The sequence below is a fragment of the Simochromis diagramma genome, unplaced genomic scaffold (assembly GCF_900408965.1).
Source record: "Simochromis diagramma unplaced genomic scaffold, fSimDia1.1 OVJJ01000753.1, whole genome shotgun sequence".
Taxonomy (NCBI): domain Eukaryota; kingdom Metazoa; phylum Chordata; class Actinopteri; order Cichliformes; family Cichlidae; genus Simochromis; species Simochromis diagramma.
In genome coordinates, this window is record NW_024387523.1 from 18,048,008 (window position 1) to 18,071,255 (window position 23,248).

The 23,248-nt window shown below is 41.0% G+C and overlaps 1 protein-coding gene across 1 annotated transcript; it reads right to left on the reverse strand.

Annotated features, from left to right (window-relative positions):
* Positions 1-248: 248 nt before the first annotated feature.
* On the reverse strand, positions 249-19,566 carry si:dkey-166k12.1 (solute carrier family 22 member 13). Its single transcript, XM_040020771.1, has 10 exons — positions 18,701-19,566; positions 15,397-15,500; positions 14,465-14,619; positions 6,894-7,062; positions 6,632-6,746; positions 4,771-4,874; positions 4,465-4,676; positions 4,259-4,367; positions 3,963-4,175; positions 249-3,797 (listed from the first exon to the last, which is right to left on the reverse strand). Exons 1-10 carry the CDS (start codon positions 19,031-19,033, stop codon positions 3,695-3,697), a joined length of 1,617 nt encoding a protein of 538 aa, XP_039876705.1. The 5' UTR covers positions 19,034-19,566; the 3' UTR covers positions 249-3,694.
* Between the last annotated feature and the right edge of the window lie 3,682 nt (positions 19,567-23,248).

Genomic DNA, 23,248 nt, shown 5'->3' on the forward strand with positions numbered 1-23,248 from the left:
ATTCCTGTTATAAAAAGAAGTTGCATTTATAATGACATCTAACATCACATGCTGTGGCCAGCATTAAGGCGTGCACTCTCACATCATGCATATCGACATTTATACAATTGGTTTCTTTAATTTCTTTGCAAAAGGAATTTGTTTGTTTTTTTAAATCTACAAAAAATCTTACAACAAATTGTTTTCACAATGGAACAGAAATAATATCAAGTGTTTCAACTGACTTTACTATTTTCTTTTTTTTTTTTAATTGATGGAAGGTCACAAAAATATTAAGTCATACAGGAACATGATAAAGAAATGATGCCGGAGAAATTGGAAAACTGCTCTGTGGTCAGAAATGTGAAATTCCTTTTGGAAAACATGAGCGTCATGTCCTCCCAGATAAATCCTGTGTCTTTCACGGTGTGTGAGTGCATCAGGGGCTGTGCAATTACACATCTGAAAAGGCACCATTAGTGCTGAATGGCATATACATACATATGAGGGCCCAAAATTTAAAAAAAAAGCAGGGTGGGTATAAAATTTTGAGAAAAAACTCAAGATTTTTGACATTAAAGTGGCAAATCTGAGAGAGAACATTGAGCCTACAGTGCCTAAGACGCCTCTCATGGTTTCAATCCTTCAAACCATGAGGATTGAATGCTTTAATAATCTGTTGGATTGCGTCCTGATGTACCACAAGTCCTCAAGATATCAACTGTGCTGTAGTACTTCACACACAGGCTGTTACCTCATCCAAATCAGTGTGTTTTCTCCTGAATAGCAGCTCACGACAACGACTCTTTGAAGCTCAGACGCTTTTGAAAATGTGGTGATTCTGAACTTAAACCACAAGGATTTCTTTATTGCAAAGTGCAATTGAAAAGTATAATTAAATTAGGTCATCTAAGAAAAAGGGTTTTTTTGTATTATTCCTGGCAAATTTGCCATTTTTCTCATTAATTTGCCACTTTAATGTAAAACATGTTGGGGGTTTTTCCATTTTTTTCTTGGAATTTTGCCTGCAGTCCAGACCTTCCACCAACAGAAAGCAATTGGCACATCATGAAGAGAACAAGATATAAAGACTCAGGACTGATAAGCAGCTAGAATCATTTTTTTTCTCAGTTTAAATGTTCCATATTGTTTCCATATTCTATTGTGAATCAAATGTGGGTTTATGAGGTTTGCAAATCATTGCATTTTATTTCTATTTACACTTTTACAGTTGGACATGTAAATGCTTGTGCCTGAATAACAGCACAAACATACGGTGTTGTGTAAAAGTATTTGCCCGCTTCCTGAGTCCCTCTTTTCTTTTTTCTCATCTGTCACAATGTTTCAGATCATTAAGCAGAGTAACCAGAGTAAACGCAAAATGCAGTTTTTAAATGATGATTTCATTAAATGTGTAAAAATAAAATCAAGAAGGGGCACAGATACTTCACAGCACTGTATGGCATCATATTGCACATTCAAGTGCATCCGATACATGAATCGAATTTCTTCTATAATTCATAACAATAACAGCCCTTGATTGCTTGTGAAGACTCATAGAGTGTTATCATTGATACATGCTGCAGTCCATTTGTATTGGACAATAATAAAAGGAGAACAAATCTAAAAACAACAACAACAACAACAACAACAACAACAATGCTGAAATCAAATATTCTTCCACATGCTGATAACAGTCAAATCTCTTTTTTTTCATCCAAATCTATTAAATACAGCAGTCTAACTAAAAGGCTTCACTAGTGCATGCAGTCTTTTTTCTTGGCTTGAGACGAAGATGAGGCAGTTGCTTGCAATATAAATTTGTGCTACAACCAACATATGCCCAAAACAAAAACACTTTCATACAAAAATATCAAGCATGTTTCTTTGAACAAAATGTTTAAAATGCAGTAATAACGTTTGGAGAATAGGTGCGCTGCATTTGGCAGTCTGCTAGTCTTCTCCAGTCTTTAAACAACGTTTAGTTGTGCGTTCGGCCCCCCCCAATCACAAGAGCAGCGCGTTCAGGGATTTTGCCCTGAACAGCAACCGCACACCCATCTTGAGTGAAAACAATACCTAATTTTAAGTGGTGCGAAACACAGTCCGGAGATCTTTGCTAATTTATAGCACGCAGCACACACAGATCAACAATCAGCACCGTTACAGTCACGTGAAACAGAAAGTTTTCACTGGACTTCATGCTGCCTGTGAAGACCCAAGTACACATTTAATGCTTCCAAAGCAATTAAGAGGATAATAGAACACAGTTTATCTAACTGACTAACAACAAGCGTGACCACTTCTAAAAAAGCAGACGTTTGATGGTCTGGTGCATTCAGGTGTGTTTTAACACATTACCGAATCTTCAGAGGAGTGGACACCCCAAAGTCAGACCACCAAATGCTCAGAGTAACAGCAAAAAACAGCTACGTGAGCTACATCTCAGAGTCTACACACTTCAGTTAGAATGTTAAATCTTAAAGTTCACAACAGTACAATTAAAAAAAGACAGAAAAAGTCGCTTGCTTGTGAGGAGCTACCAGGAGAACATCTCCTCTCTAAAAAGAACATGGCACCAATGCTTAGGTTTGAACAGTAACATCTGAACAAACCACAACACTTCTGAAGAATATCTTTTGGCAAAAACCAAACTCAGCATATCAGCACTTACAGCTCATATCAGCTGTGAAGCACGGTGGTGGAGGGGTGATGATTCAGGCTTCCTGTTGGCCATGTGACCTAAGCATCTTTCAGTGACTGAGTCGACCATGAACTCCTCTGTACACACAAGTGATCTAAAGTCAAACGTGTGACTATCTGTCCGTCAGCTAACGTTTGACCCAAATATGGTCACGTAACAGCACAGCAGGAACAGAACGGCTGAAAAGAATCCAGGCGTTACAATGGTCCCGTCGAAGTCAAGACTTCAATTTGATTCAAATGCTGTTGCAGGTGCTTAACAGAGCTGTGTATAAACAAATGCCTGCAAACCTCAATGAACTGAAACAACGCTGTAAGGAAGATGTCCCAGAATTCCTCCACGATAACGTGGTAGACTGAGAAAGTCATACAGTGAACTATTACTTCAAGTTAATACATGTGGTTCTACAAGAAGTTTCTGGAGTTAACGAGTGTCGCAGAAGGAGAGAGGAAGTCGCTTTAGCTTGCTGTAGCCATGTCTGACAAGCTAACTGTTAGCCGACTTACATACAGGAGAAGATTAAATTAATTTTTGCTGCGTTTTCATTGTTGCTATAGAGTTATTATTAAACTGGCAGATTTTACAAATGTGACTGTTTACTCTTTAAATTTGACTTAAATGACATACTTACAGAACAATCCAATTCAGCTTTATATTGATGTAAAGACCCTACAGTAATGCACTTTTACGCTGATTGTTTTCACCCAAAAGGCGGTGCAGACGTTCTGGTGGCAGGGAAGTGATGTATGAGTCCTCTCATGCATGGATGAATATACTGTATACACATATGCAAAATCCTAATAGGAGCTATTATTCTGCCTACCCACATTCAAACCTCAAGTAAAAGGTGTAAATCTCTGATGGATTTAAAAGATTGTAAAACACAGATATTTCCGTGCTGCTTTTTTTCCATTTGAAATATGTTCTGCTCAGAATCAAACACCTGACGTGTAATTGCATAGAGGGTTTTGTGAAAAGTAGTATTTCTGGCATCAAAGCTGAGGCTGTGCATTAGGTGTGGCTTGCCAGATTGCATAACTCCAGCTTCTCTGTGCTGCGTCCTGATTGGCTATCATCTTCACACATCTCTGGGTTTTCCTCGGTTGGAGGTGTCCTGTGAGAGAGGAATAACAAAAAGTAGACACTCATAATTGTAGAGGTTTCATGTGCTTTGGAGTTCAAATTGAAGACTGTGTGTTAAAGTTTGCTAACCTGCGTTTTTACTTTCATCCTTTCTTTTGTATTTTGCTCAGAAGCAAGCAGGTTTTTAAACAATTACCTAACATCCCAGTTCTCTGCATCCTCCACTGTGTCTGGAAGAGGTCTGTCGGCAGTTTCAGGAAGGGCCAGGGCAAGGACAGCTCCCAGAAGCGGAGAGATGCCGAAGATGGCGAGGGGTGTGGCCGGGCTGTGGTTATGCAGCATGTTGATAATGGGTGCCAGCACACCACCCATCCTTGCAAACATACAGGATACGCCTATTCCTGTTTGCCTTTTGGCACAGCAAGGGAAAAGAAACAGTTTCAGGAATGCATCACTGAAATAACCGTTTGATGATTAGGACAGAAGTCTCACCGAAGCACCGTGGGGAATATCTCAGCAGTGTAGACATAGATCACAGCAAACGACGCCGCTATGCCAAACTTCCCTACCATGGCGAGACCACTCAGGAGATTGGGATGATCTGCAGACGGAAGGAGAAAAATCATTCAAGTGATGAAATAAATTTTAATATTAGCTTTTTGAGGAAGAAAAAGCATTTTAGCAAGTTTCCATCTTACCTGCAGGCACTGCAAGCATGAGCAGACAGGCGAGGCCTCCGATTGCCAGAAAGCCACTCTGAGTGAGTCGGCGGCTAAAGGGCAGCACGACGAGGACCAGAGAACGAGCTGGGATCTCAACCAGCCCGAACACGAACTGGGTCAGGTAGAGGTCTGTCCCCAACCTGGACACGCCCAGTGAGAGACCATAATAGACCAGCACATTCACAAACCTGTGATTTCAAAGGGGAGAAAGAGAGGAGTGGTAAAAAGCTACAGAGACATTGTCTCTGCTGAAAATGACAGTGAAACGACAAGAAGTCGTACCAAACATAGAACAGGATCAGCGATCTTTTCCTCATCTGACGCGTGCGTACCAGATCGACAGCCGAGTGACTTCTCTTCCCCTCGACCGATATCTCACACTCAACCTGATGTGGACGCCACAAACGAATCAGAAACCACAAAAGAGGCTTTTACATTTTACCTGTACATTAAAAACATCCCTACACTACTTGATGTACTGTAAATGTTAAATCAAAATATTATATTTAAATCTAAGCGTTACATTAAAAATCCTCAAACCAGATGTTTTTATAAGGTGTGGAGCATGCTTCAGCTTACAAACCCCATACAGTTATGTGTAGGCTGATCTAGTACTTAGCAGTGTTGTGATACAGGTGCCTTTAGCCACGCTGGCTTTAAGCAGTCATGATGGCTCATGTAACGACTGCTTATATCTTTGCCGAATGCATTTAGCTAAATCCACAAGGAGCAGTAAACCTCTGAGTCATCAACACCAGGAGTACAGGTCAGCTGATCACCGGCTGTCCACAAAGAAACTACTGTAACTCCCAGTGCACATCATCATGTGACTTATTTAAGTTAACCCCCCTGTGGCACTGCTCCATCTATCTCAGGGTTCCCCACCTGTCAAATTCAATTTTAACACCTGTACATGATTAATAATAAAACATGTTTTAGTAACAAAATTTAAAGTACATAAAATACTCAGTAGTAAAGCAGGATGGCCTTTTTCACAGCCACATACAGGACATTGTTGGATCATTTTTGGCCTGATAGCACTGAAATAGAATTCATGGAAAAGTTACGTTTATTTGTAATTTCATTCAAAAAGGTAAAGTTGCATATATTCTTTATTCATTACATGTGAAGTGAATTAATTCAAGCCTTTTTACATATTGATCAAACAATATAGTTACTGCGTATCTCTCCGTCTAGCTCTGTACATGAAACCACGGTAACGGGAAGACTGATTAGTCTGGAAGGTCGTCACTAGACTGCAATAGTGTATCACCAGCTGTGAGTCATGACAACCAGTTATTGAAGTTTCATCTGTGCCACAAACTTGCACGTGTTCAGCACACAGCCCGAGAAAATCCCTGCTATCCTGACCATGCATTACACGCTGCATTAAAACAAATCAAGAAAACAGTGTTCTCAGCACGAAACCTCAAGTCCTTCAACTTTCATGTGGCCATCATCAAATCAGAGGATTCAGCTTTGAAAACCAGCTTAGAAATGCATGTTTTTATTTATTTATTAAGTTTCACTGTATAAAAGTTGTACTCCTCATTTCGTGATTGTCTCATTTCCCTCAGGAAGCTCAGCTTTCACTTGATTCATATTTAATTCTTATGAATATCTTGCAAGATAGAAAATGCCAAAGGGACCCGTTTCATGAGAGAACTGCAGCATGAGTCCTACGAGACAAAACAAAACATTTAATATGGCTTTTTGTTTTCTTTTTCACATGGAACTGATGAAGACGACGAAATCTCTGCGGCTTTTCCGAGGTCATCGCTGCTGATATAAAGGCAACTGTAAGGGGAGGAGATTTCTCTGTGATTATTTTCTTTTAATTTTGTTACAGAATCGCACGAGGCTACATGACGATCAAAGGAGCAAACATTTGCTTCCAGGACAACATGCCCTGTTCACTGTTTTCCCTTGGTTTAATGTAGCATGTAATGAATGCTCACACTACTGGTGTGTGATCTGAAATGCAGTTAGGTTTGTGTGCGATCGCTGCTGGAGGAGTACGAGGTTTTTGTTAGAGATTACAGAGTAAACAGGAGAAAGGTGGCTGTAAAAATAAAGCCTAGCACTGTCACAAACACTGTTTTTGAACCAGGTGATCCTGAACCTGACACACACACACACACACCTGTACGGTGGGAGGTAAGACACGACCATTAACCAGCGCTGCCTTGCGAAGGAGCGCGATGGCCTCCTCTCTCCTGTTGTTGGCCAACAACCATCTGGCCGAATGGGGAAGCACCCTTGTTGGCATTGAGAGGTCAAACAGAGAGGTAGAGAAAAGGAGAAAATGAGGAATGATAACATGCAAGACACTCATAGAAATGCAGGTGTATTTTCATGTCTGAGCAGGGCAGATTTTATATTCAGATGTCAGTTGAATTTCTCACCATATATAGAAGCTAAGCAGGAAGCCCGGGGCTGATATTGCTAGTTGCAGCTTTCTCCAGTCTCGTATAAGATATGCTACTCCTGCTAGCAGCATATAACCCAGGCCATAGGCATAGTCGGTGATGATACCAGCCAGCATGCGTCTCTTGGTGCATGTCCACTCAGTACCTGTAGAACGAAGCGAGGAGAGGAGAGGAATTGTGGGTAATGGTGGCAAGGGTTTTGCAAAAACAGCTTTCAACCAGTTTATTTGCATATCTGAAGATAATGAAAGGTCTGCACAAATGTGACTCACAAATTGTTAGCATAAAGATGAGGAGAGCCTAGCTGTCTAAAGCCTGAACTTACATCTAAAAGTTCTGTCATGTTTGCTTACTCAGCACAAAAAATAACTGTATGAGAACTTTGGTGAAAATAAGGAAAGCGCTAGACAGAGCTCTTAAATGTCTGGCATGGTGGTGCATTAGTAGTCTATGAGGTTTTGAGTCATGTGACCACGAATCTTGTGACCGTTAATCACCTGATATAACCTGTGTGCTTTTTTGGATGTGTAGCAAGGTTTAAGTGAGTAAGGCAAGGCAAGTTTATTTATATAGCACAATTCAACAACAAGGTGATTCAAAGTGCTTTACAGAGACATTAAAAAACAAAAACAAATAAAAAGCATGATTTAAAATCGATTAAAAAAAACAGTAGATAAAATCAGAACAGTAGATAAAATCAGTAGTTAAAATGTAAGTTTTGAAATTTAAGCTTAAAGGTGTGGATTTGGTGTTTTATTCAAATGCAGCTGAGAATAGGTGAGTCTTCAACCTGGATTTAAATAAACTGAGTGTTTCAGCTGTTCTGAGGCTTTCTGGGAGTTTGTTCCAGATATATGGAGCATAAAAGCTGAATGCAGCTTCTCCGTGTCTGGTTAAAAAACCGGATCCAGATGACCTGAGGGATCTGGAAGGTTCATACTGGGTCAGGAGGTCACTGATGTATTTTGGTCCTAAACCATTCAGAGCTTTATAGACCAGCATCAGAACTTTAAAGTCTATCCTCTGACGGACAGGCAGCCAGTGTAAAGACCTCAGAGCTGGACTGATGTGGTCTACTTTTTTGGTCTTAGTGAGGACTCGAGCAGCAGAGTTCTGAATGAGCTGTAGTTGTCTGACTGTTTTTTTTAGGTAGACCTGTAAAGATGCTGTTACAATAATCAAGCCTGCTAAAGATGAATGCATGGACTAGTTTTTCCAGGTCCTGTTGAGACATCAGATCTTTTATCCTTGATATATTCTTGAGGTGATAGTTAGCTGATTTTGTTATTGTCTTAATGTGTTTTTCTAAGTTTAGGTCTGCATCCATCACTACACCCAAATTTCTCGCCTGGTTGGTGGTTTTTAGGTGTATAGATTGAAGTTCTCTGGTGACCTGTAATTGTTTTTCTTTGGCACCAAAGACTATTACCTCAGTTTTGTTTTTGTTTAGCTGGAGAAAATTGTGGCACAACCAGTCATCAATTTCCTCAATGCATTTACCAAGAGCCTGTACAGGGCCTCGGTCTCCTGGTGACATTGTGATATATATTTGTGTGTCATCTGCATAGCTATGATAGTTTATTTTGTTGTTATTTATAATCTGTGCCAGTGGGAGCATGTAAATGTTAAACAGAAGGGGTCCCAAGATGGAACCTTGGGGAACTCCACATGTGATACTTGTCTGCTCAGATGTGAAGTTAGCTATTGATACAAAGTATTTCCTGTTTTCTAAGTATGTTTTGAACCAGTTTAGTACAGTTCCTGAAAGACCTGCCCAGTTCTCCAGTCGTTTGAGTAATATGTTGTGGTCAACTGTATCAAATGCTGCACTGAGATCCAGTAAAACTAAGACTGACATTTTTCCACTGTCTGTATTCAGACATATGTCATTAAACACTATAGTCAGAGCAGTTTCAGTGCTGTGGTTCTGTCTAAAACCTGACTGGAAGGCATCATAGCAGTTATTCTGTTTTAAGAAGTAATTGAGCTGTTGAGAAACTGCTTTTTCAATGATCTTACTTAAAAATGGGAGATTTGAGATCGGCCTGTAGTTGTTCATTTGTGTCTTGTCAAGATTGTCCTTTTTCAGTATAGGTTTAATTACAGCAGTTTTTAGTGGTTTTGGAAACACACCTGACATTAAAGAAAGGTTGACGATCTGTAACAGGTCTGACTCTAAAGTCTTTGAGACCTTTTTGAAAAAACTTGTTGGCAGGACATCTAAACAGCAAGAGGAGGAGTTCAGTTGACCCAAGATGTCCTCCAGGTCTTTGCTGTTAATAGGGTGAAACTGTTTGATGGTGTTTAAACAGTTTTTCGGTGGACACAGTACATATCCTGGATCTGCTGTTGATGTACCAATTGCTTGTCTAATCTTTTGGATTTTTTCCTTGAAGAATTTGGCAAAGTCATGCCAATGAAGTTCAGCTGCCACTGACACAGGAGGGTTTGTTAGCCTGTCAACTGTAGAAAATAAGACCCGAGCATTATGACTGTTTTTGGTGATGATGTCAGAGAAGTAGGACCTCCTTGCACTCCTCAGTTGTAAATTACAATTGTGAAGTTTCTCTTTATAGATGTCATAATGAACCTGGAGGTTTGTTTTTCTCCATCTGCGCTCAGCTTTCCTACACTCTCTTTTTTCATTTTTCACCAGTGTGGAGTTTCTCCATGGAGACTTTTTCCTTCCAGAGATAACCTTCACCTTAATGGGAGCAATAGTGTCCATTACATTTAACATTTTAGCATTGAAGCTATTGACAAGCTCATTGACTGAACCTCTGGACAGGTCAGGTGTTAATGGGAAGACCTGGTTAAAGATCTCACTACTGTATTCGGCTATACACCGTTTTGTGATCACTGCTGTTGATATATTTGTGTGTGCTGAAATTGCCCAAAGTTGCCCAGAGTGTTACTCAGGTCTTTAGTCCCTTTGTCCTGAGGGTTGTCCACATGGATGTTAAAATCCCCAACAATAATTACACAGTCGAAATCAACACAGATCACAGACAGCAGTTCACTGAGGTCATTAAAAAAGTCTGTGCAGTATTTGGGAGGCCTGTAAACATTAAGAAACACAACTTTGGATGGGGCCTTCAGCTGTAAAGCCACATATTCAAAAGACTGAAAACTTCCAGGAGATAGCTGCTTACATTGAAATGAGTCATTAAATAAGACAGCAACCCCTCCTCCTCTCCTGCTCACCCTGGCCTCACTGATAAAACTGTAGTTAGGAGGGGTCAACTCGATGAGAACAGCTCCACTGTTACTTTGGTCCAACCAAGTTTCAGTTAAAAGCATAAAATCAAGGCTGTGCTCAGTGATTAAATCATGAATTAAAAATGTTTTCCCAGCTAAAGATCTAATGTTTAATGAAGCCAACTTAAGTGATTTAGAGGTATTATTTGCCCCCTTGTGTTTGGGAGCAGTCTGTGGCACACAAGGTATGTTTACTATATTTAAAGATCTTTTAGAGTGCAGCTCTCTGTGTTTTGACCAGGCCACATGTCTCCTGTCACCTAAAAGTACAGAAATTTTAAAACCTTCTAGTAAACAGGGTCCCAGCTTCTCCTGGGAAAAGTCACCACTGCCATAATCCTCGCAGCCCGGACCCTCCACACATCACACATCAGACTGCGGAGACAGAGCATGAAGGTGGTAAGGAGGAACTAAGGGGGGCGAGGCTGGACAATGTAACTTCGATTGCTCTGTTGAGGGCGGGGCTCGATGGCGAACCTTTGGCTGCTCTGGTGGGGGGTTTATGGGGGACAAAAAGGGATTGGGCCGGGGGGTAGATCTAAGCCCAGCACTGACCCGCTCCATCATTTCCTCAGTGAATTTCAGGTGTGGGGAGGAGGGAGAAAGGGAGGGGGGAGAGGGTGATGGCCTGTCAGGGGTTTGGGGGACTGGGGAAGGTCGTGGTCCCTGGTCCTGGTCGTTGGTGTTGTTGAGAGAGTTGGAGGCAAATAGGGACCCCTCTTCTTGCCTCTGATGTCTCTCCTTTCTGAAGCTCTTCCGGGTTGGGAACGCAGGCATCTGCGTTCCCAAAAAATATTAAAATTGTTGATAAAATGCACTGAGTGGTCAGTACATGCTGATATAAGCCATTTATTCAGTGCAAACAACCTGCTGAATCTTTCGTCTCCTCCTCTGACGGGCGGTACAGGTCCACTGATGAATACAGCTGCATTCAGAGAGTTTACAGTATTTAATAATCCAGTAAAGTCCCGTTTCAGAACCTCCGACTGTTGTCTGGACACATCGTTTGACCCTGTATGCAGAACAATGTTTGTCACAGTTGGATATTCATCTGCAATTTGAAGAATTCTCTCCTTCAGGTTGTTGACCATATTCTTAGGAAAGCAGAGGACTTTAGTGTTCTTACCGCACATCCTTTGTACATCCTTTACGGCAGAGTCACCCAAAATCAGAGTTTCAGGCCTAGCCTTTAGCTTTCCCTGTGGCCTTTTACTTTTCAACAGATTTTCAGTCCTTACTTCGCTACTTTTAGATGGATGGTTGTCCGATATAGATCCAGGGTCCTTTGATAGTGGAGCAAATCTGTTCTGCAGTTTCACATTCAGTTGTTTTGGAGGTTTGTTGTTAACCTTCCTATTCACGGTTGTCCAGTCCTGTTTCCTCCCATATACAGGGGTTGAAGAGCTTCCCTGTCTTGTAGGAAGTGAAGGCCAGTCGGTTTCAGAGATTTCAGCTCGCTGCGCCCTGCCTGTGATACGTCCTCCCCCTTCCAGGAGACATGATTTATGTCTTGGTTTTGCACCAAGACAGTCCAAGGGGGGATTTTCGCTTGAGGATTTATTATAATGCACAGAGTCTACTTTCTTGGTCATGTTATCTGTGCTCCTTAGCTGTGTACTAGCTTGCTCATCGCCATTGTTTTGAATCAAAGGCAAGGTTGTTTCATTTCCACACAGTCCATTTACCTCCACGTTTACTTCTAAGTGATGAATTTTTGTCTCCAGTACTGCAATCTTCTGCAGGAGGCTGTGGTAGTCATCTGTGGAGAGGGAAGGCATCTTGTTGCTAGTTAGCCTAGCGGTTAGCACCTTTCCAGGCTATTGAGGCTGTTCAGTGCCCAGACGCTGTAATCAGGCTTCAGCTGTGTGTAGGCCACAGACACACGGAGCGCTGAAGATAAGGTAACTATAAAAATGTTGCTGTTTCTGTTAAGAACACTTTAGTCCTAATGATCTATAAGTGTCCAGTATCCAGAAGCTATCGCAGGTAAGCTCATACGGAAAAAAGGGAAAAAATCAGCATAAAAATCAATAAAAGAAGCAAAGTATTTAAAGAGCAAAGAGAGGAAGAGTCCACACTCACAAAAGGGGGAGATAATTTAAATGGCCATAGTCACACAGGCTGCTCTGTAACCATCTGGCAACAACCAATCGTGAGGGGAAAAATGAGTATTCTTCGACTAGTTTTTGAGTGGTTTCTGCAGGTTGCTGGCAGTTGTTGTGAAATAGACTCCTAAACCCCCAGTCACACAAGCCTAGACCCATTCAGTGAAAACCTGGCAACCGCTGGTCACAAGGAAAAAATGTGTATCACCCCGCGGGTTGGCAAAAACCTCCTTGAGGTTGCTTTGGTCAGTGGCAGGTTGTTGCAGTCAGCGTTCTCCATTTCTGGTTCTGGCTTTGTCAAGGCTTGCTGCCACCCTGGCCATGGGGTGACTGTGGCTCAGGAGGCAGAGCAGGTCTTCTACAAATCGGTAGACTTGTTGTTTAGTGTTCTTGTTCCAGTCCTTGGGCAATGGGCATGGTACTGAACCCTGATGTGCTCCCAGTGCATTTATCAGAGTGTGAGTGTGAATGTTAGATGCAGATGTAGAAAAAAGTGCTTGTAGAGTAGAAAACTTTAACTATAACTATAAAAGAACCAATCCATTTACCATTCACTCAGCTGGCAGTCACAGACTGTTTGGAAATAAGTTGACGTGTTGCATGCAAACGACTGGGAACCACAGTAATCTCAAATCAGAAGCAGGTTTATGGTGCAGCATCCTCTTTGTAACTGATTTCATCCAGCGAGAACCAGCAACCTGCAGGAACCACTGATCAGCATGCTATAGCTGTGTACTGTTCCCTTCATGTTTGTGCTGATATTGGCTCTGGTTGTAAGACAATAAGAACTTCTTTGTAGTGAAGTGAAACCAAGTGAAAGAATAAATACTAACCACTGCAAATACTATCTGTGCTTCCCACGCATGTTTTTTTTTAAAATATATACTTTCAACCAGTCAGCAGTGAACTTAGCTGCAGGGCCACCAATGTCAGTTTATGTGCTGTTGGCTTTTTTAGAGAACTGTGTACAAATATATCTTCACAGACTCAAATCCCACAATCCCTCTGACTCCACACACCAACCATAAATTTGTATTAGCGGTGTCTCTCAGTGTATCTAATTAGAGCCTCGTTAGCTGTTTCCATGTTTCCACTCTGAGTAAATAAAATTGAAGTTTATCAGCCAGGATATAAAACTATGCAGGTTTGAAATAGTGTTTTAACTGCATTTAATCTGCATTTAAAGTAAATGTAATCACATTGCAACAGATACCAACGTGTTTTTTTTATACACACACTTTTGGGACACTCAACCAGAAACACGCCTGTGCTGGATCTGTGACGATTAATAAAACTTAAAAAGTCTTAACACTGACTAGGAGGATGATTTTGTTGAGGCGTATGTCATTATGTTTTCTTTATTAAAAACTCTTCTGAAAATGACAAACCCTGAAGTCATCAGAAAAGTGTGAAAAGTTTTGAAAAATAATAATAACATTAATAGTTTAATTCATTTATAAATTAATTACGAAATTAAATAATTAATATTGAAATGTAAGTTGTTTTTTAGTATAAAAGTTCTATATGAATAAATGAGGTCCTTATATGTCTGAGATGCATCTTATTGATCTGATATTGCTTTAAAATTAAAAGTCATAATGAGGAAATTTAAATAGGAACGCTTAACCAACATAAACACACTATCCTGCATCAACAAAAATGTCAGTCCTGTCATACATGGCATTATTGTTAAATAATTGACAATTTAAAAAAAATATTAATGAATTATTTTTTTTCACCATTTAAATGAACCTGAGATTATATATCAGCCACTGTGTTTTATGAAAACATCACTTTTTTATAATTACTAGCAGCGCTTTCTCAAATTTTTCATCCTTTATTTATGGTTGTCTTGGTGAACATTACGTTTCGAATGGGCAACGTATGTTGAACATGACTCATGAGACATGATCTATATGAAAATCAAAAGAATTTGGATTTATTTAAAATATTTTTAAAAACATATAGATGTTAATAATTGCTACATGCATGACGGTGTTCGTGCACAGCTTCATTCCGATTGGCCCACCCAACACATATGCATACATACACTACAATGATTACAGTAGGAAGGTAAGTGCCTGTCGGGTATTCTGTGCTGACGCTCCACTACAGCAGCCTCAAGTCATCATACTCATGCAGGGTTTGAGTATGTGTGTGTGTGTGTGTGTGTTTGTTTAGTACCAAGTACAAAAGCATTGATGATGACACCAGATATTGTTGTGCCAACTACAAAGCGAAGAATCACATAGACCGGGAAGTTGGGTGCGAAAGCCACAGCGACACCGAACACAGTTTGGAGAGCGAGGGACAGCAGCAGGACGAAGCGTCGGCCATACCTTGTAGACAGAGAGAGGACACAGGAATGTGAGTTAGCCCTCCCTCATTATTAAAGATTTGCACCAGTAGACCCAACGAAACAGAAGTAAAGATATCACACTAAGCTCGAAACACATAAAAGAAAAAAATACTAAGTCTTTATCTAGTTCTTAGTGTAGGAGGTGCAGTTATCAGAAACCAAGTGCTTATAACTTTATGTTCACCAGAGAAAATCTGAGGTTTGAAAATTAGTAACAAAGCTGGGAACTTCAGTTTGCTCCCTGGGCTGTTTTTCTTTTCAGGTGCAAACGCTTCCTTTTGTTCACTTTAGCCCTAACTTACCAGGAAGACCACATATTGCCACCTGCTCACTACCACCCACTGCAGCCTTCACTCTTCAGTTTCTTAACCCTTTCAGCTCCATCAATAAAAGGGAAGCACAGGTCTCATGACCCACTCCCACTTCCCATTTGTCTTTCTGCAATAGATCTACTGTGTCAGTTCAAAGACTTTTCCAAGATATTGATGATACTACCCTTCTATTGTTTCTAGTTTAAAGAAAAAACAGAGAATGAACAAGAATGTTAAAAGTATGGGTGATTTTTACTGTCACACAGTTAAGTCTGAACAGTTTTATCGTGTGTATCTGTAGCTGATGAATCAAATAAATTAACTGCTCCTCTTACATACAGTTACCACATGCAAAGGCCTACAGCAGTGGCCACCCCTACAGTCGTGCTTTGATGCTGAGGATCTGACACTTTGTTCTATCTGTGCGCCGAGTGAGAAAAGCCTACCTGTCAGCCATGGCTCCAAACACCACCGATCCCACCAGCAGGCCAAACATGTAGATAGATGATCCAATGTTGTTGAACACAGCTTTGCTGCACACCAGGTCCCACTGGTAGATGGAAAAAGAAGTTACTCCTTGTGCATTTGTTTATTTCTTATGTATTGGTGAATGGCCATGCAAATGGTAAATGGCCTGTATTTGTATAGCGCTTTTCTAGTCCCTGAGGACCCCAAAGCGCTTTACACAACCTGTCATCCACCCATTAACACACACATTCACACACTGGTGCAAGTGACATACACTCTGTGGGCAAAGTGTCGGGCTACATCACGTAATCTTAAGCACCTCACTTTTGTAAAAGAACTCAATACATTTAAGTGTAGTACTGTAGTAGGATGATATCAGTGAAACAAGTCAGTTCCTGAAATTTCTTTCTCCTTTGATACTACACAATAACATGAAAGTGGTATCATTGCAACGTGGAAGCTTTTAGGAACCAAACCACAGCAACTCATCCACAAAGTGGCAGACCATATAATCTTACAGAGCAGGCCTTTCAAGTGCTGAGGCGCATATTGTGGAAAAGTTGCCAACGCTCTCCTGACTCAGTAACTACAGGGCTCCAGACTGCTGCTGACATTAACATCAGCACAAAAGCTGTGCAATGGGAGCTTTGCACATGTTTATGCAGATCCTGTAGCTGTATCTGGCCCAGTACCTATGTCTATGTAGAGTATTGTCAAAGTAAATTTGCTTGTGTGTTTGGGCTGCTCTTTGCTGATATTGATTATAGAGTATGGTATCAAACTGGCATTGGACAAAACAAAGCACTGTCATAAAGTTCCAAGTGCAAATGGACCTTAGGAAAGGGTTAGAGCTGCATCAGGGTCAGATTGACTGCAACCTCTAAGGAAATATGATTAAATCAGTCTATACTTGCCAAAAATGGCAGCTGACCAGCTGTAAATGACCAGACACTGATGATTTTCAAATTACACTGTCATTTGTTTCTGTTCTGGCTCATTAAACGTATAACATAAAATAGTCCTTGCACACAAACTGAACCTTCCAAAGTCCAAGAAGAACATCCGCAAAAGTGGCGAAACTCTCCAGGATATGGTCGCAGTACAAAATGATGGCAATCATTTCTGAATCCCTTTATAGTTGAGACAGTGACTGTTAGTCAAGGAAAATCTGTGGCACTACAGCACAATATCAAGGACACAAGAACCTTTATGCCAAGAAGACTCTTATGTAATATAATACAAACTGTTGTTGATTAATTTGTGTATGATTACAACAGCAGCCGTGAACAGCAGGGGTGCAGCAGGGTGTGAGTGGGGCCAGTTGCTTATTTTGGCTCCAAGGCCCTTTGGAAAGTTAATGTGGATGTTTGCTGTGCTGGGTTCATTACTCTTTATCATCACATCAGTCTTTCATGAAATAATTTCTCAGATTTTTACATACTTGAATTTTATTTTATTTTATTCATGTTTTTCCTTATTTAGCTCCTTTCTTTTCCATAGATTTTGAGATATTTGCCTTGCCATATTGTTTTATTACATGCATTTAGCACAAAAAATAAGAACATTTATGTTTGGTTGATTATTTCTTTGGACAGCCAGTTTATTTGGGTGCCACATTGGGTGCCAAATGGTGCCACGTTTGTAAGAAAAATGCATTTGTGGGTTGAGCAGCAGAGCTGAGTATGTGAATCGCACCGATGAAAAACCTGCAAATCTTCTCTTAAATCGTGACTCTTGTTTGGTGTTGTTTATTGGGTTATATGATTGAAGTCTGAAGAAACAAGAGATATTGACAGATTAACAACTGATTCATTTATCAAACAGGGGCCTCTGCAGCATGTAGAAAAGCCGTACACAGCCACAACAGCCCGGCACCTCCTCCGCACTAGTTTGGCCACACACTGCTTTGGCATGGCATCCCAGTCTTAATCACTATTTGTCGCATGTCAGACAATGTTGTTGTGCTGGTCACAGAAAATGTAGCAACAGCGATTAAGATTTGTCAAGTTTTTCACGGCACAACCCACGTACTCAACTCTGCTGCTCAACCCACAAATGCATTTTCCTGACAATTGTCACGACATTAAAGGGAAAACAAATAAGCTATGATTTATTGCCAAGAAGCATTGTCATATGACCACATGTCATAAGAACAACACAAATATTTTACATATTTGTCAAAAACAGGCTAAATAAAGAAAACTATATTGTTATATAGGTAGCCTACATAAAACACTAAATTCAGGTTTTGCCAAAAAGTGATTTCCAATGTTTCTATGCGTTTTCTATGTGTAATATCTTTATTTATATTGGTAAATAGAGTTTAGTGAACAGAATTTACAAAGGGTTACATAAAAAATGCAAGCTCTTCATATCTTTATGACTGCGACATTATAACCAGTGTAGTCCTTTATGGCCAATTAAAATATCTTCCTAGGAAATTAAAAAAAAATTAATTAAAATTTCCTTCTAGATATTTGTTGCAAATTCTGCTACCCACTTGGTCACATAAGTCATAAGTCAATGAGACTTTTTAACTGGATAAATAAAAGATCGATAAAAGTCACTTATTGCGGCTTCTACCCTGTGACAGAAATGTTCTTTCGGGCACTTAACGAATTAATATCATTCACGCGGGACAGATTGTACATGTGTTTCACATATTATAGGCCAACATTGCAAGTAAATAACCGTAATTTGACATCTTAATATAATTTTTTACGTGCTTCCCTTTTTTTCTGCTTATAAAACAGTAAATTTGGGAATCAACGGCTAACAACAACGATTATATTTTAGCATTAAAAAAATATAATTTAAATAAAAGAAATTAAGCACGCTTGCATTAGGCTTTGCAGAAACAAAAGAAGATGATTTTGGTAAATATCAATATGGTTAATTTAGACATAAACACTACACTAGGTGTTGGTCTAATAAATGTTTTAAACACTGGTAGTTTTGGCTGCTGTAACACAAAAAAGTCCCAACTTTGGGATAAAGTATACCACATCATAGCTTAAAAACCACACTGGCAGCAAATGATCTTTGGATGTCTTTTTATATATTAGTGAGATTAAAATCCTTACTCTGATACTTATAATAAGTATTTAATAGGTAATATAAGCAATAAAAAGTATCAAATGATAGCCTACCGTCTACTATTTGACACCTTTTTGTCTCTTTTTTTGATTTCCGCCTCTTTTCCCAGCATGAAAGTGAACTGATTAATGACTAAAGTTGATGTTCAGCCCAAACCGAACAGACCAGATGGTCATGTTTCTGTACCTCGGTGACGGTGGTGCTCTCAAAAGTCTCCCTGCTGTAGACCCATCCGTCACTGCACGGCACGCGCTGAGTGCCGTTGCCCAGCAGCACGACATCCTGCGAGAAGCAGGAAGAGTTGGAGAGGCTGAAGTTCAGGGTGGCTGAATACAGGGACTGATTCCCCGCTGCTGGACTCGAGCCCTCGCGGCACTGATGAGGCGGCGTGGCTCCGGTGAAGATGCTCACCAGCATGTGGAAGGCGAGGAGGATCTGAGGTAGACATATCCATATGTAGAGAATTTTCTGGTATCTGCCAAAGCCTCCAATGGCAGAGAGGATCTGATCGAAATTCATTTCAAATGTAGGTCAAATTGGCTCCAATGGAGTGGATGAGCCGGGGAGATGGAGGCGGAAGATGGTTGTAAATACCGACCAGATACTGAGGCGGTGTTATGGAGACAAACAAGATAAATTACCATGTGCTGCCGTGGTCAGTCCACGTGAAGTTGTTTAACAATTACTGAAACGAGCTCAAGAAGGTTATCCTCCCTCTGCAAACACACTCTCACCTCACGGGCAGCGAGTGTCTGCAGATGAGGCTTCACAGAGATCGATTAAAATGCTCCAAGATGAGACGCGCGGACAAAGTTTTTCAGTCTCAAACCAAGTACCAAGTAACAAGTAAACAAGTAAAAATCCACAATTAGTCTTCCGTTGTAAATATTGCACAATGAGTAAAATCACGCACCCAACAAAACGCCAGTGTTGTTTTCCACTCGGTACAAAATATGCACATTATGGCAGCGGGGAGCGCGTGTGGTGTTACGTATCCGTGACTTATAGGGGAAGGGCCATAGCATCGCTACCACATCTCATATGTAAACAAAAAACAAAAAACTCAGTGTAAGAATCACGGGCCACCACTGAGGCGCAGTGATTTCACAGATTACCGGATTTAAAGCACTTCAATGTGGAAATCGTGTAAACCTCACTTGCTGCAGTTCACTGCGTGGATGCAGGTGTAGCACTCAGCTGTTACACAGCCTTCAAACACAACATCTCTACTCTCAATTCGCAAAAAGCAGGTTGTGCGTTATGTAAGAGGCTCTCTGCTGCCACCTGCCGTTTGATGCGATGGTAGGCACAAAACTTCTGTGAGCGGAGGGGATGCGGGGGTTATCATAGCATTCACCTGAAAGTGCTAGATATGAAAGGTAAAGACCATAAAGTGTTAGACAAGCGACGGTGGGGAGAAAGAACTCTGTTTTAAAGGGAAGAAACTTCAGAATCAGGGAGGGGCAGAAAAAAGACGAGCACAAAGGGATCAGGACAAATAAAAAAAACAAAACAAACAAAAACAGTAAGATGAGAGAAAAGTTAGTGATTAGTGGCATATGAACATCAGGATAGAAAAGAGGGAGGTGGAGGAGTCCAGAGTATATCATAAGATTTCATTTTCAGGGGCTCGAGTTGGGAAAAATAGAAAATAAAAGCATAAGAAATCAGAAAAGGAATCCTAAAGAAACACCAAGATAAACCATTTAACAAATGACTTATAGTAATGCAACTGTGGACACACTTCTTACTTTGCAGCCGATAATGCAAGGCTATCTTGTTTTGCGTTTATAATCACCACAGGTTACAGCGCATGCCTATATAATATTTCAAAGGGGGATCTGTCCTCCTGTCATTTCTGCATATTGCTGCACTGATATGATCACAGAATTTATGCTTGGTGGAGACAAAAAAAAATGGAGGTGCAGGGGTGGCACCTCTGGTTTCAGACCTACTCGTTTGCACTGATGCAGCTGGCTTTCAGAACAGGATGAAAAATGGTTGAGAAACAGTGAGAAAGAGGACCTGAGTGGCTGGTCTCACTTAAGTTACCCCCTCTCTCACTTGTGCAGTTGATCAAATAGAAAACACTGAGGATTGCTGGGAACTGAAGTTGTGTGTCATCAACAATAAATTATAAAAAAAAATTACCTGTGGGAGAAACGTGATTATCTGTCGTGACCTGTACATTTGTAACTTTGCACAAAATGCAAGTTTTATTTTTAATCTAAAATAATACACTCTTATATAATAACACTCTAAATGTCTCGACGTTACAATAATATGGATAACTAATTGCACTTTATATTCTGACCACTCTCTACCCTTCTGTACACAGTGCTTCCTTTATTATAGATTTATTTTATATATTGGCGTGTAGAAAATCTCGCAAAGTAAGAATATCATTGCTCAGCGTGACCACTTTGTTCTGGACAAATAAATTTCTTGATTAGAAATTAAATCTGTTCGTTATCATGATTACAGCAAAACTAGCCTTACAAGCTTTCAAAGCTGTAAAGATCCTATAATTTTAAATTGCCCGCAAACGATCACCCCAACCTCTTCCTGTTAGGCGCGTGTGACGTCACTGATGCTCGGTCCAGAACGGGTTGGGTCTCTGGTTTGGGAGTCTTCTGGGTGGCAGCAGGGTGGGAAAAAAGTGAAGTCATATACAGTTACCCAGGAAACCGTGCGAAATAAAGCAGCGCCTTACAATTAAAAGCATCAACGCGTTTACTAAGTACGAAACTTTTCAACTTAAACCGTAATAAATATTAAAATCATCAAGTGGGAATAGAAGTTAATCTCAAGATGATCATTGTGCACTTTCACTGTATTCTACAGGCGCATGATAACAGCATACTTACTACGGTGCAAAATATGCATCCACGTTTTTTTTTAAAGCTGTTAGGGAATAGGGATTTTATTTTGAAGGTCTCGGCCAGAAGTCCTATTATTCTAATGCAGTGTGGTGTGACAGTGGCGAGGGAGGCTGATCGCAGGGAAAGTGAGAGAACAGAGAGACAGAGTGAGATGGCTGAAAGGCTGGAGCAGTGGACCAGGTCAGGAGCGAGTCGGGACAGCGGTCTAAGGTGATCTTGACCATCCAGAGGTGTCTGCGCTGAGGAACGAGAGTCCAGACCGCGCAAATCCCCCGTCACGGCGCTTCAGCCCGGCCTGACCGAAGACTGTGTGGCAGACACCGTCTTCGGCTGCCCATCCTGGAAACATTTTCACTGTCTAAACATTTCCTAGCTGCAGGATTGCTCAGCTTCACCCGAGTCCTCTCTGGATCACGGACAAGGAACCGTGCTTGGATCCGTCACCGTGAGTGTCCGTGTAGTGGCTGATGCACTGCTGTCACGATTAAATGCTTTTAATGGCGATGCCGTGCATCATAAGGTCAACTGATCAGGTCCTGGTACTTACTGTCATACTTGTACGGTGACACGATTTGCAAAAACCCAGATTCGCATCCGTGACGGGTGCTGATGTAGATGAAGCCACGCCCTCAGACATGGCATTGTGTATGCCCCACGCTTAAATGAACCCTGGCCTATTTACTGCAGCACAATCAGCAGGAGCAGCTGTCAGCGTTCATTGCGGGACAGTTGTAATATCTGGGCCTGCAGGACATCCAATAAGCACCTCACGTTTATCCTCGTCAGCACGGGATTGCAGCTTTAATGTGTTGTTTTAATCCCAAATCTGCATGTGGTGCATGTATGTGTTGTCAGTTCATATCTGAAGTCATCTTTCACCCACAGAGTATGTGGTGAAGTTTTTAAAAATAGATAAATTCCCATAAGATGCTGCTGTCACAGTGAGCAGTGTGAGTTCAGCTTTCAGACTGCTGCAATGGGAAAGACGTTCCAAGGTTGCACTGCAGCTACAGTGATGACAGAGACCCGTGCTTGCCCGTGTGTCCCTCCCTTTATACATACACTTTCTGCACCGACATGTCTCTCTTAAGAGAGGTAACCGGCTATTCATGCAACTGGCTCACACAAACACTCATGCATATTCACAGAGACTTTTAGTGAGGCTCTATTTTTGTTCAGAGCTGCAGCACCGGCTGTTTGATCTGGAGCTCAGGTGAATTTGTTTCATCTGGCTTGTGTGTGTTTTTACCCTGCCTCGACACGCTGATCCCTGCAGGATGCAAACTGAAATATACAAGGTCACCGTGAATGAGCACCGGTGTGTTTATTTCAGACAGGGATCCCAGTACAGTGTGTGACTGCGAAAGAGGCCGTCTAAGGTGACTGTGAGGTCAGCTGGAATAGGCTGAAGCTAAAAGGTTTGTCCTTTTAATTTAAAGTTACTGGATCGATTAGGTAGAACACTCTTTCTTCTCTTCTTCGGTATAATGTCTTTATAAAGAGCTGCACAGGGGACCTCTTATGCTCATTTCCAGCTCCATATTTTATTTTTATTCATTTGGAGTCTGCTGGAGTAGATCTGCATGATTTACAGCTCTTACAAGGCCTTTGCACCATTTTTCTTCCTGTTGGCTATCCCTCACAAACAGAAGGTTTAAAAGCAGGTGGGTGGAGCTTATGTGATTCAAGCCAGAGCTGGATGCCTGTGATGATTGTCCCAGAGATGTCCACTCTCACTGACACCAACTGGAGATGTTAGGAAAAGTGTTAGAAATGGAGAGTTTAGAGGTCTGAAGCCCACTCTTTTGACCCACAGACATTATTTGCACATATCCTGAGCTCATGATTTGAA